Consider the following 13027-nt stretch of genomic DNA (forward strand, 5'->3'; position numbering starts at 1 on the left):
GTGCTGTCACATATAAAGCACAGACCACGCCCCCAAATGGGTCAGGACACGCCCACCGCCGCCTGAGTGCATCTCGTTCCCGTTGTCTGCTTCCTCGTCCAAGAGAAATGTCCTTTTCTACTGTATTTGGGGCCTTAATGCAGGGGTTTACCGGGGCTTAAGGCCCAGGCCTCCAGGGGACTCATGAAGCATGGGCTTAAAAATGTTTAAAAATATAACGTTACATATTACACATAGTACATATCTGCAACGCCGCCACCGCCACGACTTCCGTAGCTCAGGGCCTAAAGTTTTCAGAGCCAAGAAAACGGTACGTAACAGAAAGACGACAAATGTCCACTCAAACATTCTTCAGCCTATCTATCCAGGCAGGGGCGGCTTAATATTACTTGGAGGCCCGTCTCTCCCTTCACAACAGGGACTTTAAGCAGCGATGATTGAAGGGACGGCGTTCAAGAAAAGTCTGCCGTTGTAGACGATACAGCAAACCGGTCGTTCTCCCGTAGTAGACAGTTGGGCTATAACGTCAAGGACCCATTGGAATGTTTCTCGAAGGCCGCAGCCGTATTTTCAACCGTCGCTGCTTACAGTCCCTACTGTGTCATGGCCACATCCAGGACCTCCTGTCAATGGATAGTGACGAATGGTAAATTTAGTTCCCTCCTAATCAGTACACAGAATATGAAACTCATCAATATGACAATACATCAACAATAACTCAAAGCAAAGCTAGGTTTTTAGCCAAGTGTGGACTTTGAACCCTATTTGACATAGGCTAGTGGTCAAATGGTGGAATTACAACATACAGCATACGTTTGTCACGTGCAGCCATGAGCCCAAAAGGACTTTTTCCCATTTACTTACATTGCGAAAGAGACATTTTTTTTAGCACCACAACCCCCGCAAAATGATTAGTTTCCCTATCAGAATTGTATTCAATCAGTCAGATACAATTTTGAAAGTCGAGAAGAGCAGCACAATTAAATTATTTAATCCCCATTCAAGCTCAATTCAATTCAATTCAATTTTATTTATAGTGCCAAATCATAACAAAAGTTATCTCAGGACACTTTACAGAGTAGGTAAAGACCACACTCTATGACTTATTTATGATTTACATAGACCCAACAATTCCCCCGTAGAGTACAGTGGCAACGAAAACCTTCCCTATAACAGGCAGGAACGTCAGACAGACCCAGCTCTGTGGAGGACGGCCATCTGTCTGCATCGGTTGGGGAGGAAGACAAACAGACAAACAGACTGACACAAAGACAGAGATGCAATCAACCACAAAAGTAACAGTAACTATAGTGATAGCTAAAGTTATGTGAATATGACTTACAAGTTATGGCAGTTAGCAAGAAACAGGCACAGCCAGGGTGACAGAACATGGCAATGATAATAATTATGGTGGCAAACATGGAGTTGAATTAGTAACATGCATTGATGAGACATGAATGATACAGACAGAGAGGAGAGAAGCTCATAGTATCAGGAGCAGGATTATTCCCCCGGCAGACTAGGCCTGTAGCAGCATCATTAAGCAGAACAAAATCAGCATAAAAATAAGAACATAGCTATAACTATAAGCTTTATCAAAGAGGAAAGTTTTAAGTTTACTCTTAAATATGGGGACAGTGTCTGCCTCCAGAACAACACGTGGGAGTTGGTAAGTTAGCTGGAGTCCTAAACTGGAGTAACTGGCTTGGGCCAGGGGAGTGCAGCTGCTCGATGGACCCATCGGTTAAGGAGGGTGAAAAGAGAAGTCAGGGCGCCATATTGTGTGATATCATTGGGGCACAACACATGCGCAGTGGAATCTGCTCTGTAATGCGGAAAGGCTCGACTGCTGACGCTGAATGAGCCGTTTCACTGACATGTCCACAGTTGGCCTTGGGTCGTAGTATAATGTCTATGAAAAATAAAGTCATGTATCTTTGCCATCCAAAAAGTGATGTAACAGAGTGCAGCCGAAGAGGGCTACTACCAGCACTAACAGCACTGCTGCATTTACATTGTGCATGTGTTATACCCGTACGCTCAGAGACAAGTCTCAACCTCTGTCATTAAGCCTTACCAACAGTGTGGAAGTAGTGCCGGTCATCCTCACTGAAGTTTTTTGTGTAGTTTAATGCGCCATTGAGCAACTTTCATAGGAATGAACCAGGCCCCAAAGGAAGTGTGTCGGACTTTGAAGCCAAGTGGCAGAATTACAAATTCCCTGGGCCCAAAAAGATCTTTTCTCACTTCCATGGACATTATTTTAAATTAAGCTCATATCTCATGAGAAAGATGGAGGCCCAGGACTTGGGACATTGCCCCGTAATATGGGAGGAATTCATTCATTTTGTATATTTTAACATGTTTTTTTTCTGACAGGCGCCTTATCATGTGCTGATAACAAACGTTCAGATAGTCCATTATGGTACAATATCTAATTATATACAGTGGAGATCAAAATTAGTATTAATATGTATTAATACTTGATTTATTCTGAAATATTGTTATTTTTTACTGTTCAAAATTTGATAGAATATCAGTTGTGGCTATAATTCAATTCAATTTTATTTATAGTGCCAAATCATAACAAAAGTTATCTCAGGACACTTTACAGAGTAGGAAAAGACAACACTGCAGTACTAAAATGTTTTTATAAATAACCAAGGCACTTCAACAAAAACCTTTATTTTCTGAAAAAGCAGTAAGCAAAATATAGAGAACACTTTCAGATTATTAATTGTTGGACACGACCTGTTTATCTGCAGCTCTCCTGGTTCCTTTGAAGATGGCAGCTGCTCTAAAGTGACTGAAACCCTGAGACAGCAGGTTGTCCAGGTGAAGACCAAAGGGATGAGCCTCTCAGCCATCACAGAGAGGTTGGGCATTCACAGTCTGGGATTTCAAGAAGATTAAAACTTTAATTTGGGTTTGATGAGAAACATTATGTTTGGCGTAGGACTGGGGAACGATTGAACCCAAAGTGTGTAAAGACGTCAGATTAATTTAGAGGAGGAAGTGTCATGGTTTGGGGGATGTTTTCTGCAGCAGGAGTTGGGCCTCTTGTGCAGCTACATAGCAGGGTGAATGCAAATGTTTATGTGGACCTCCTTCAGCAACATGCAATACCTTCACTGCAACTGTCTCCCAATCAGCTGCAACTTTCATGTAAGACAATGTCCCCTGTCACACTGTAAAACAGGTGAAGCAGTTCCTTGAAGCTAAGAATATTGAAACAATGAAATGTCCAGAGTCCAGATCTAGACCCCATAGAGAATCTCTGGAAAATCCTCGGTGACAAAGTAAAGTCTATGAAACCCACTCCAGTTAGTGAACTGTGGAAGAGACTGAGTCAGAATGGACCCAGATCAAACCAGAGCAGTGTGAGAAACTAGTGATGTCCTGTGGGCGCAGATGTGCTGAAGTCATTCAAAGCTGTGGCCTCTACACTTCCTGTTCATTTTTGAATCCTAGGGAAGAAAACACTGTTAAATCTTCTCTTCTGACACAATGGTTACTGTTCTCTAACTTTGATCATTGTTTTTTTCACTAAATAAAGGTTTTTGTTGGTTATTTAAAAAAAAACATGCTACAGCAGTGGTATAGACACAGAGGGAATTCTACCAAATTCTGAACAAAATAACAGAAATAAAGTAAAGCATTTATACGTTGTATATATCTACACACAGTGTCATTTCACTCCTTGTCAATATGAAGTGCTGCAGCACCCTCAGCACCCACCTTCCCCAACCCATGGATGTAGCAGCAGTAGTAGTAGTTTTATCATTATATACACAATAATATAATATATATTCTAAAATAGCCCATTTGGCAGAGCCTGCTTTGACTCATGTCACTTTAAGAATATAACCAATGCTCTGTATACTTTTACTTTGGTTAAATTTTAAATACATGACTGTATCTCGACCTGGGACTTTCTACACTGTTGTCCTGCTACTTAATGTAAAATATTAAAGTCCCTGTCCATCACATCATGGATCACATTACCGTTATTAAGACACCGCATGGCTGTACATTTTAGAATTGATTTTAAAGTCATTTTACTAGTTAAAGCTCTCGGTTGCCCCTCCATAATTTAAATACTTTCTTTCATTTTTCCCCAGACAGTTCAGTAAGATCCTCCACTTTTTTCTTTTAAATGTCCTTATATGTCCCACAGAAGTACGGGTTTGATGTCCATAAACTGGTCACTGCCTCTGGATATTACAATGGCATGCTTCCTCTGTATTTATTTAAACTATCTTCTGTCTTTTTTATTGAATTTATTAGAAAAGCTAGAGAATGACAGGAAAAGGGACAGAGAGAAGGGGGGCGGAAGGGCCGAGGGTCAGTGACTCAGCCGACACGGGGCGCACGCTCCACCGGGTGAGCCAGAGGTCAACCCACTTTCTGTACTTTCAAAAGGAAATTAAAGACCTACCTTTTTGGATATTAGAACGGCATGCTCTCTGTTTTTAAAAGGAAATTAAAGCCCTATCTTTTTGGATAATAGGATGGCATGCTCTGCCTGGACCTTTGAAAGGAAATTAAAGGTCCATCCTTTTTACACAGGCTTTAAAGTTACAGCCTTAGTTTTTACATATTAATCGTTGTTTATACATTATTTTGAACCCTGGTTTATTTTATTCTACTGCTTTTTTAAATGTTTATTTATTAGCATTTTCAACATAGCATTGTTTCATTTTAATTGTTGTTTATTTGTCTGTTTCAATTTTGCTCTTTGAAGTACTTTGGGCTGCATGCTCGTAAGAAAGGTGCTAAATATATAAAGTTGAGTTGAATAAAATAGAATGTGGAATAAACTGGAAGTGGCATGAATCCACTTCAAATATACAGCACTATGAACAGTATTGACAGTGTGTAGGAGCACACTATAATATACAGTATGAACATAGTAAGCAATGCAGGTATAAATAAAGGGCAGAGTGTTATTACATATAATACTCACAGTAGATCATATATACAGAGTAAACAGCTGCAGGTTTGATATGAATACGGTGGTTCTGAAAAGGGCGGGGACAGATGCTTGGGCCAGTTGACAGGTTGAAGATATCAGTCAGCTGCCCTTCTCAGGCTCTGAGCACACGTCAGGATGCGATGAGGGCCACCAGCTGTACACCCATTTATCCTGCGGGGGGGGGGGGGGGGGGGGGGGTGATGGGCTGGTGGTCGCCAGGGAGCACAGTCTTGACGGTCGGTCGCCTCCTGGCTGTCCCTGACAAAGTGTGCAAAGATGGCAGTACAGAGGGGATTCAGGATTCCAGAGGGAGAAAGAACAAATCCAGAATAAGTGGATCATAATGAAAAACACGACTAAAGAGAAGGAAAGAGTTCACGAGTGAGGGTAAAATAGTGTGGAATGGACAGGCCTTTGGTGCAGAGGTCATGGTTATTATTGTTACCGTTACCATTCAGTCTACACTCCAACCGTCACCTATGGCAGGAGCTCTATTTATTAGGAATAGCCCGATGCCACTATTGTTTGTGATTTTTTTTTTATAGATTATTTTCTGTCAGTTTTTCAAGCGTCTTTATTACTAATGACAGATATTAAATGGGGTGAGAGAGAGAGGAGACATGCAGCAAAGGGCCGCAGGTCGGAGTCGATCCTTCGGCCGCTGCCTGGAGGACCATCAGCCTCTTTACATGGGGCAACTGCTCCAACTCTCAGCCACCGGCCGCCCCCATTTGTGATATTTAAAATGACATACTTGTTCCACATATTTGTCCGTTGTGTCTTAAAGGTACACACATTCTATACATCGATATTTGTGAGAACACTCATTGACAATGATGACCCTGATCATAAACCTGATTCCACCTTAAAAAACCACCAACCTTAACCCCCAAACAGACCTTTAAAAAAGTGAGGACACACACACGCATGCACGCACGCACGCAGGCAGGCAGGCGGATCCGTAAACAGCAGAGGAAGGTGGAGAAATGTGCTCCTTGTGGAAACAGACGCAGCCAGGTGGATCTCTCCTGGGTATTGACCCAGGTCATATCGGAATAGTCATGACCAGGGGTTAACCCTTTTGACTGGCTCTGTTTTGAATTGAAAAAAGAAGGGTTGAAGAAGAGGCAGAAGACCCTGGTCTGACCCTGGTCATCGGGGGGTAAGATAAAGGGTGAGACTCCGGAGGCAGCTCGGAGCAGAGTGGCTGCTCCTTTACGTTGAAAGGTGCCAGTAGGTGGAGGTGGTTCGGACGTCTTATCGGGACGCCTCGTGGGCATGTCCAACTGGAAAAGTGGGCCCCATGAAAGCGGATGGATGGACTACTTAATTGTAATCATAAAACATTTTTAATATGTAAGAAACAAGGATACAAGCAATGACATACCATAATACTGACAAATGGATCAGGTGTTCCTGTGCCGATTAATCATTAAAATCTCAAAACAAAGTGTGGCATGTTCTGAACACAAGGCAGACATTTGTATCCTTTGGTTAACGATGCAATTAAGAACTAATTTTCTTCCTCTAAATCATTTCTAAATGAGACAATCTTAAAGTTAAATAAACAAAACATCCAACTGAAGGTAGTGGTGGTACGGTAGCTGCATCAATGTGTGTGCTGGAGCAGTGCAGAGTCAGTTCTGTCTGTGCACTGAAGAGGGAGCCACGACTGCAAACAGCCAGTGCAGGGACACTGTCGGACATGTCTGACCATTAGGAAAACTTGGCTGCCTGGGGGGGCGGTCCCAGGAATCCTCCGGCCTGCTTTGTTGCAGCTCTGGAGGGCGCCAGACCCAGCATCTTCTGAATGTTCTGGAGAAAAAAAAACAAAGAACAAAACCGCTCAGAAATGAAAGTTTATAAAGAGCAGGTGTAAACACAAATTTAAAGCTGTAATTTCATTTTGATAGAATACTTATTTGAGATTTCCATTTTTCTCACTGTGCCCAAACCCAAGCAAAGACAAAACCAACAATGAATGTCTTCTTCTACCAAGTACTGTGTGTGTGCAGCCTGATTTATCTTATCCCTCTGTGCCACAGAGAACACACATCATGAGCCACAGTGTTTCACTGGGGGACCTTTATTACGATGAACATGGCCACTGTAGTTTATTTTAAGGTCAATCTCACATACACCATTCTGCTGCCGTAGATAATCACTACAATACTCAATGACAATGGCAACAATACGATACGTATCGCAATACATGACGTTGATTTTACCACGGACTTCCTGAACTGATTCGAGTCCCAAACTAGGTTCGGAGTCTGTTAGACGGACCCAAGGGAATGCTACCATAGCAGCAGAGCATTATCTCCATGCACAGTAGATCATGGGACAGGTAGTTTTTTTCTTGAAATATTGTGATTTAAACTATTTCAATTATAACTATTTACAGGGTTCCTACACAAAATTGCAGACCTTTTCAGAATCAAATTTCCATCGATATTAAACATCTGAATACCAATTGTTAGATAATTATGTCAATAAATAGTTACAAAATCCAACTTTAACACATATGTTTAATACGGACTAGGTTTGCCATTATGTTGCTTAGTAACAAGAAATTTTACCTATGTATTGTAGCTCATATAAGTGAATGAACTCCAAACTAAGACATGTTCAACGTACAGCATTTTATTCCAGCTAAATGCTAAAAGAGTGAAATGAATAACTGTGAACCTGTAACACTACAGAGAGGAACAGTAGAGATGAACCATTAACCAGGAAACTACAAAAGAAAACACAAGGCTGTGCTTCATTGGCTTTAGATGGAGTAATACTGTAAATCAATAAAATAAGGATAAATACAAATAAATCATGAATAAAATGTAGACGACAAATAGGTTTGCGCGGCCAGCGGAAACCATGGTAACCTGACACCATTCTAAAGCCATTTGATTAGTTTAATATCATCTACAGGCCGGATGGGTTGCGTTAGTAAACTCGTTTTGATTTGTATATATTTATATATTTTATTTTTAGAAAGAGAGATAATACCCTGGAAAAAAACCACAAACATTTTTCCATACTCTTTTTCCAGACTTATCCAGACCTGGAAATGACTCAAATTAATCCCATATTTTTCCATACTGCGAAGGAACCCTGTATTTATTCTCCTAGTCTCAGAGAACACAGATGGAATGAATTAAAGCCTATTTTCAATGTTCAGAAAGTTTTGATCATGAGTAGAAATGTTGCTGAAACACATTAAAACCCAGGGGTTTATGAATTAATTAAAATTAATAAAAGTAGTATTGACATGGACAGATGCCAAGAGGTTACTTCCCTAAACAAAATACACAAAGAAGGACAAAATAGTAGGGTCAATCATGACCACACGTGTGTTGACTCAGCGGAGATAACATTAAAAAAGAAAAGTTCATCTACAAGAGAATAAATATTTTATAGTGATACAGATCGCCTGACATCCTTCTATTCAGTTAATCCACTTTTTTTATATTTTGAATTGTCACATGGAGCCTGAATTTTGTGTTTTCCTTTACATAAATATATTTCCACCATAAATTGGAGAACAAACGTTCAGCAGAATGCAGGTCACTGCGTTTTTGCTGTCCAGTGACATACAGTAAAAGGCATCAACCCCACCCTAGGTCGACAGTTGTTCAGAGTGTTACCTGTCTGATGGACATGGTGCAGAGGATGTAGAGGAAGATAAAGGAGCAGTCGGTGTAGTCCTCGCCCAGCAGGTTGCGATGTGACAGTCCCTGGATGTAGGACAGCGGCACAAACGGCAATTTGGCCACTACCCTTCCATCAAAGCTGAGCAAGACAGAAGACGAGACAGTGGGGATAGCTTAAGGGCAGGTTTAAAATAGTGGAGTGATGAAGTTTGCTATGAATACATCATATGTTCTTTGCTAAAATGCAAACAAACATTCCTGGTCTCTCGATGACCAATGAAGATGTAGGCTACAGCCACACTAGTGCATTGTTACCTCCAAATACTCGTGTTACTTTCGAGATTCTTTTTGTTTTGAAACACTATTTTAGAATGAAAGCGTAGCAGTGTGGATGTAAAGCTGCGTTCACACCGGGCAGGGACAGATGCGACAAAAGGACATTTTCGCTCGAAAATGTGGCCCGACAGCCAATCAGCATTGGCTGCCATCCCGCGTTGGCCAATCAGAAGAGTAGACTAGCTGCAGTCCCAAAGCCTCCAATGGCCCCTAGTTGTTTTGACACAGCACCACCCACCAACGAGCAACCGGCAGCCAGCTAACAGCAGCTTGGTGTGCTCAGGGGAGATCGGGGCAGAGGCCTCGCTAGTGGGGTTGCTAGCTGCGGCCCTTAGCGAGACTAGCATCCCAACTAACGAGACCAAAGCCTCACTAGCGGGGCTTCTAGCTGCCACCTCTAGCGAGAGCAGCCAGTTTACTGGTTGGCGTCATCATCAGAATTCACGCGTTTGGAGCGCCGCGTTTGGAGCGCCGCGTTTGGAGCGCCGCGTTTGGAGCGCTGGTCCAAATTTGATCATGCGACACATTACTCGCGTTTCAAACGATTTATCGTGCGCAGCTTAAAAATCCTCACCTTTTGAACCTTTCTTTGTGTTGTGTTTGTTACACTTACATGGAGTTGAACATGCCCATCAGCGCTGTAAAGCAGAAGCCGATGGCGAACATGGACTTCATGCGCACCTAAAAACAAACAGGAAATAGAAATTTGGAATTGGATTACATTTGACTAGAGTTTGGAAATACCGACACATTCAAATATCACAGGCATGATCTCATTTCATATGACAATATATGATGATGGATTACACTGAGCTTAAGCATTATATATTTATCGTGTCTCACCATAGACAAGTCTCTGTTGTTGTTCTTCAGTTTCTCTTCTTGTCTTTCTGTAATACATTCAGAGGCATGTGTCATGTGTTAAGGAATACTGTCGAAGAAGAGGGTTCATAACAGCAGAATGTTGAGGTTTTTCCTTTTAATTGAGCAATGTTTGCTTAAACCTTCTTCAGTTTCTTTTGCAGCTCCTTACCAATTTTCTTCTTCTGTTGACGTCCTGCAGATTCTGTGATGGTTTCCTTCTTCTTCTCAACTATCATCAAACAAGCAACAGAGAACACATTAAACTGTCAGAAATGGAAAACTGTCAGTGTAGAAGTAACAGTAGTTTGAGGTTTACATGAGAGTTACTTACGTTTTTTGCTTTGTTTTTCCACTTCAGCCTTCAGCCGCTTGTACTTTTCAGTGCGATACACTAAAACCCAGGTGATCCCTGAAGAGACAATCAGAAGAAGTTTATTAAATGATACCATTGCCATTGTGGTGTAAAATACACGGTGAGATGATATTTGGTCAGAGTTTTCCAGTGTGAGGCTTTATTTATTGATTATTTTAACCAGTAAGCAGTTTTTCATCACATATCACAATATACAGTTACATACACATCAATTGAGAATTTACATTTTGCAGTCCTAGAGAAACACTAACACCCTGGAGTTGTGTGGAGGTATGCGTTTGTTTACATTGTGAAACTTTTCCTTGTAGAATCAGTCATGTTAATAAAGAGATCAGCTTGTCGAAGACCAATACCAGACTGTAAAAAACATTTGTGTGGCCTTCTCGGTTTATTGGTTTTCTGTCTGAGTAGAACTGAAAGTCACATGCTGACCTGTATTCAAACTAATTGGTAGTACTGTTATATATATGCTTAATGTATGTACATACACTCCTAAAATCACATATCTAAAAAGATATGGTGGATTTGGGTTTCCAGGGCCTTTAATTCAGAAGTTATGCTCTTGGGAATGCACAGAGACAATTAGCAAATATAAATGAAAGGGATATTATTGGATGTTCCTGCATTTAAGAGTTTGCTTTTCAGCAGCTGAATTTAAAGGCGGTGTCAAAGGGCACTTTAAAAATGAGCTACAAAATAACTTTTACGAAGAAAAAACATGTGGCAACCATGGGTGACAACAACCCCTTTCTTGGGAAACTCCAATCAATGAGAATAGGAGCATAAATGCCCACTATCAGAGTCACATTAACTTAGAACAAAACAACCTAAACAGCCGTTTTAACTTGAACGATTTAATTAGGATGGGTGAAATGCAGAGGACGAGTTTCCAAGAGGAAACAGATAAAGCAAAATTATTAGCGCACTGTTTATTTATGAAAGTTTAACCGGAAGTGGTATTGCTCGCTGTCTATGTTCTGACCTCTGACTTGTTAACGTCGAGCATTAGCTTGGTTAGCTAAATTCGCGAGCATGCTAGCATGCCGCTGTTCCCCGAAAGTACTGAAAGTAGCAGTTATGCAATATTATTAACGTTAACAACATTTTACCGCTACCTAACCAATGACGGTGTACAACGTATGCTTTTCAGTGTGTTTCCTTGACGATAGTAAAATGCATTCGTGCCTGTCTGAGGTGGATTTCACTCACCTTCGGCTAACAGCGCTGTACAAACAGAGATGAACACGATCAGAATAGTGTCCGCGAACATGGTGCTCATGGTGCTGAGTCCCGTTTATCAGACCGCACAGACCAATAATACAGTGTGTTATTACAGATTATATATGGAACCACATAAGCACATTACACCGGTCAGTTTCACAGGGCTCTGTAGGGCTCTGTCAGCATTAGAGAGAGGTCATGGGAAAAGTACTTCCGGTTCAACGGTCTCAACAGAAATGGTTTCATGTTTAAACAATGATTATAACTGACACTGTTTGAGGTTTGTTGACTTGGCCACTGTCATTTTTTAAGACTGAAGTGTGAGGTGAGGGACTTTTTTATTTTATTGAAAAGATACAATATAAACGTTTCTTTTCTTACATGTTCCATACACAATGCCAAAAAACGTAGGCTAGTCCTAAGTGTATAAACAATAATAACAATGAAAACAAAAAATCGTAGGCTAGTCCTAAATGTAGAAACAATAATAACAAAAAACGTAGGCTTGTCCTAAATATATAAACAATAATAACAATAAAAACAACAAAAAAACGTAGGCTAGTCCTAAGTGTATAAACAATAATAACAATAAAAACAAAAAAACGTAGGCTAGTCCTTCATGTAGAAACAATAATAACAATAAAAAAACAAGAAACGTAGGCTAGTCCTAAGTGTATAAACAATAATAACAATGAAAACAAAAAATCGTAGGCTAGTCCTAAATGTAGAAACAATAATAACAAAAAACGTAGGCTTGTCCTAAATATATAAACAATAATAACAATAAAAACAACAAAAAAACGTAGGCTAGTCCTAAGTGTATAAACAATAATAACAATAAAAACAAAAAAAACGTAGGCTAGTCCTTCATGTAGAAACAATAATAACAATAAAAAACAAGAAACGTAGGCTAGTCCTAAATGTAGAAACAATGATAACAATAAAAACAAAAAACGTAGGCTAGTCCTTAATGTAGAAACAATAATAACAAAAAACGTAGCTAGTCCTAAATGTAGAAACAATAATAAAAAATAACGTAGGCTAGTCCTAAATGTAGGAACAATAATAACAACAAAAAACAAAAAACGTAGGCTAGTCCTAAATGTATAAACAATAATAGCAAAAAAACAAAGAAACGTAGGCTAGTCCCTAATGTAGAAACAATAATAACAATAAAAACGTAGGCTAGTCCTAAATGTAGAAACAATTATAACAATAAAAAACAAAAAACGTAGGCTAGTCCTAAATGTAGAAACAATAATAACAAAAAACGTAGGCTAGTCCCTAATGTAGAAACAATAATAACAATAAAAACGTAGGCTAGTCCTAAATGTAGAAACAATTATAACAATAATAACGTAGGCTAGTCCTAAATGTAGAAACAATAATAACAAAAAACGTATGCCAGTCTTAAATGTAGAAACAATAATAACAAAAAAACGTAGGCTAGTCCTAAATGTAGAAACAATAATTACAAAAAACGTATGCCAGTCTTAAATGTAGAAACAATAATAACAAAAAAACGTGGGCTAGTCCTAAATGTAGAAACAATAATAACAAAAAACGTAGGCTTGTCCTAAATATATAAACAATAATAACAATAAAAAC

General features: G+C 39.9%; 1 protein-coding gene across 1 annotated transcript; it reads right to left on the reverse strand.

Annotated features, from left to right (window-relative positions):
- Positions 1 to 6305: 6305 nt before the first annotated feature.
- On the reverse strand, positions 6306 to 11595 carry tmco1 (transmembrane and coiled-coil domains 1). The gene is made up of 7 exons (XM_083911274.1): positions 11408 to 11595; positions 10157 to 10234; positions 9995 to 10054; positions 9805 to 9851; positions 9575 to 9642; positions 8620 to 8764; positions 6306 to 6790 (listed from the first exon to the last, which is right to left on the reverse strand). The coding sequence occupies exons 1-7, from the start codon at positions 11475 to 11477 to the stop codon at positions 6692 to 6694; spliced, it is 567 nt and encodes a 188-aa protein (XP_083767400.1). The 5' UTR covers positions 11478 to 11595; the 3' UTR covers positions 6306 to 6691.
- Positions 11596 to 13027: the final 1432 nt, after the last annotated feature.

This window comes from Echiichthys vipera (assembly GCF_963691815.1).
Source record: "Echiichthys vipera genome assembly, chromosome: 3".
In the NCBI taxonomy this organism is placed as follows: domain Eukaryota; kingdom Metazoa; phylum Chordata; class Actinopteri; order Perciformes; family Trachinidae; genus Echiichthys; species Echiichthys vipera.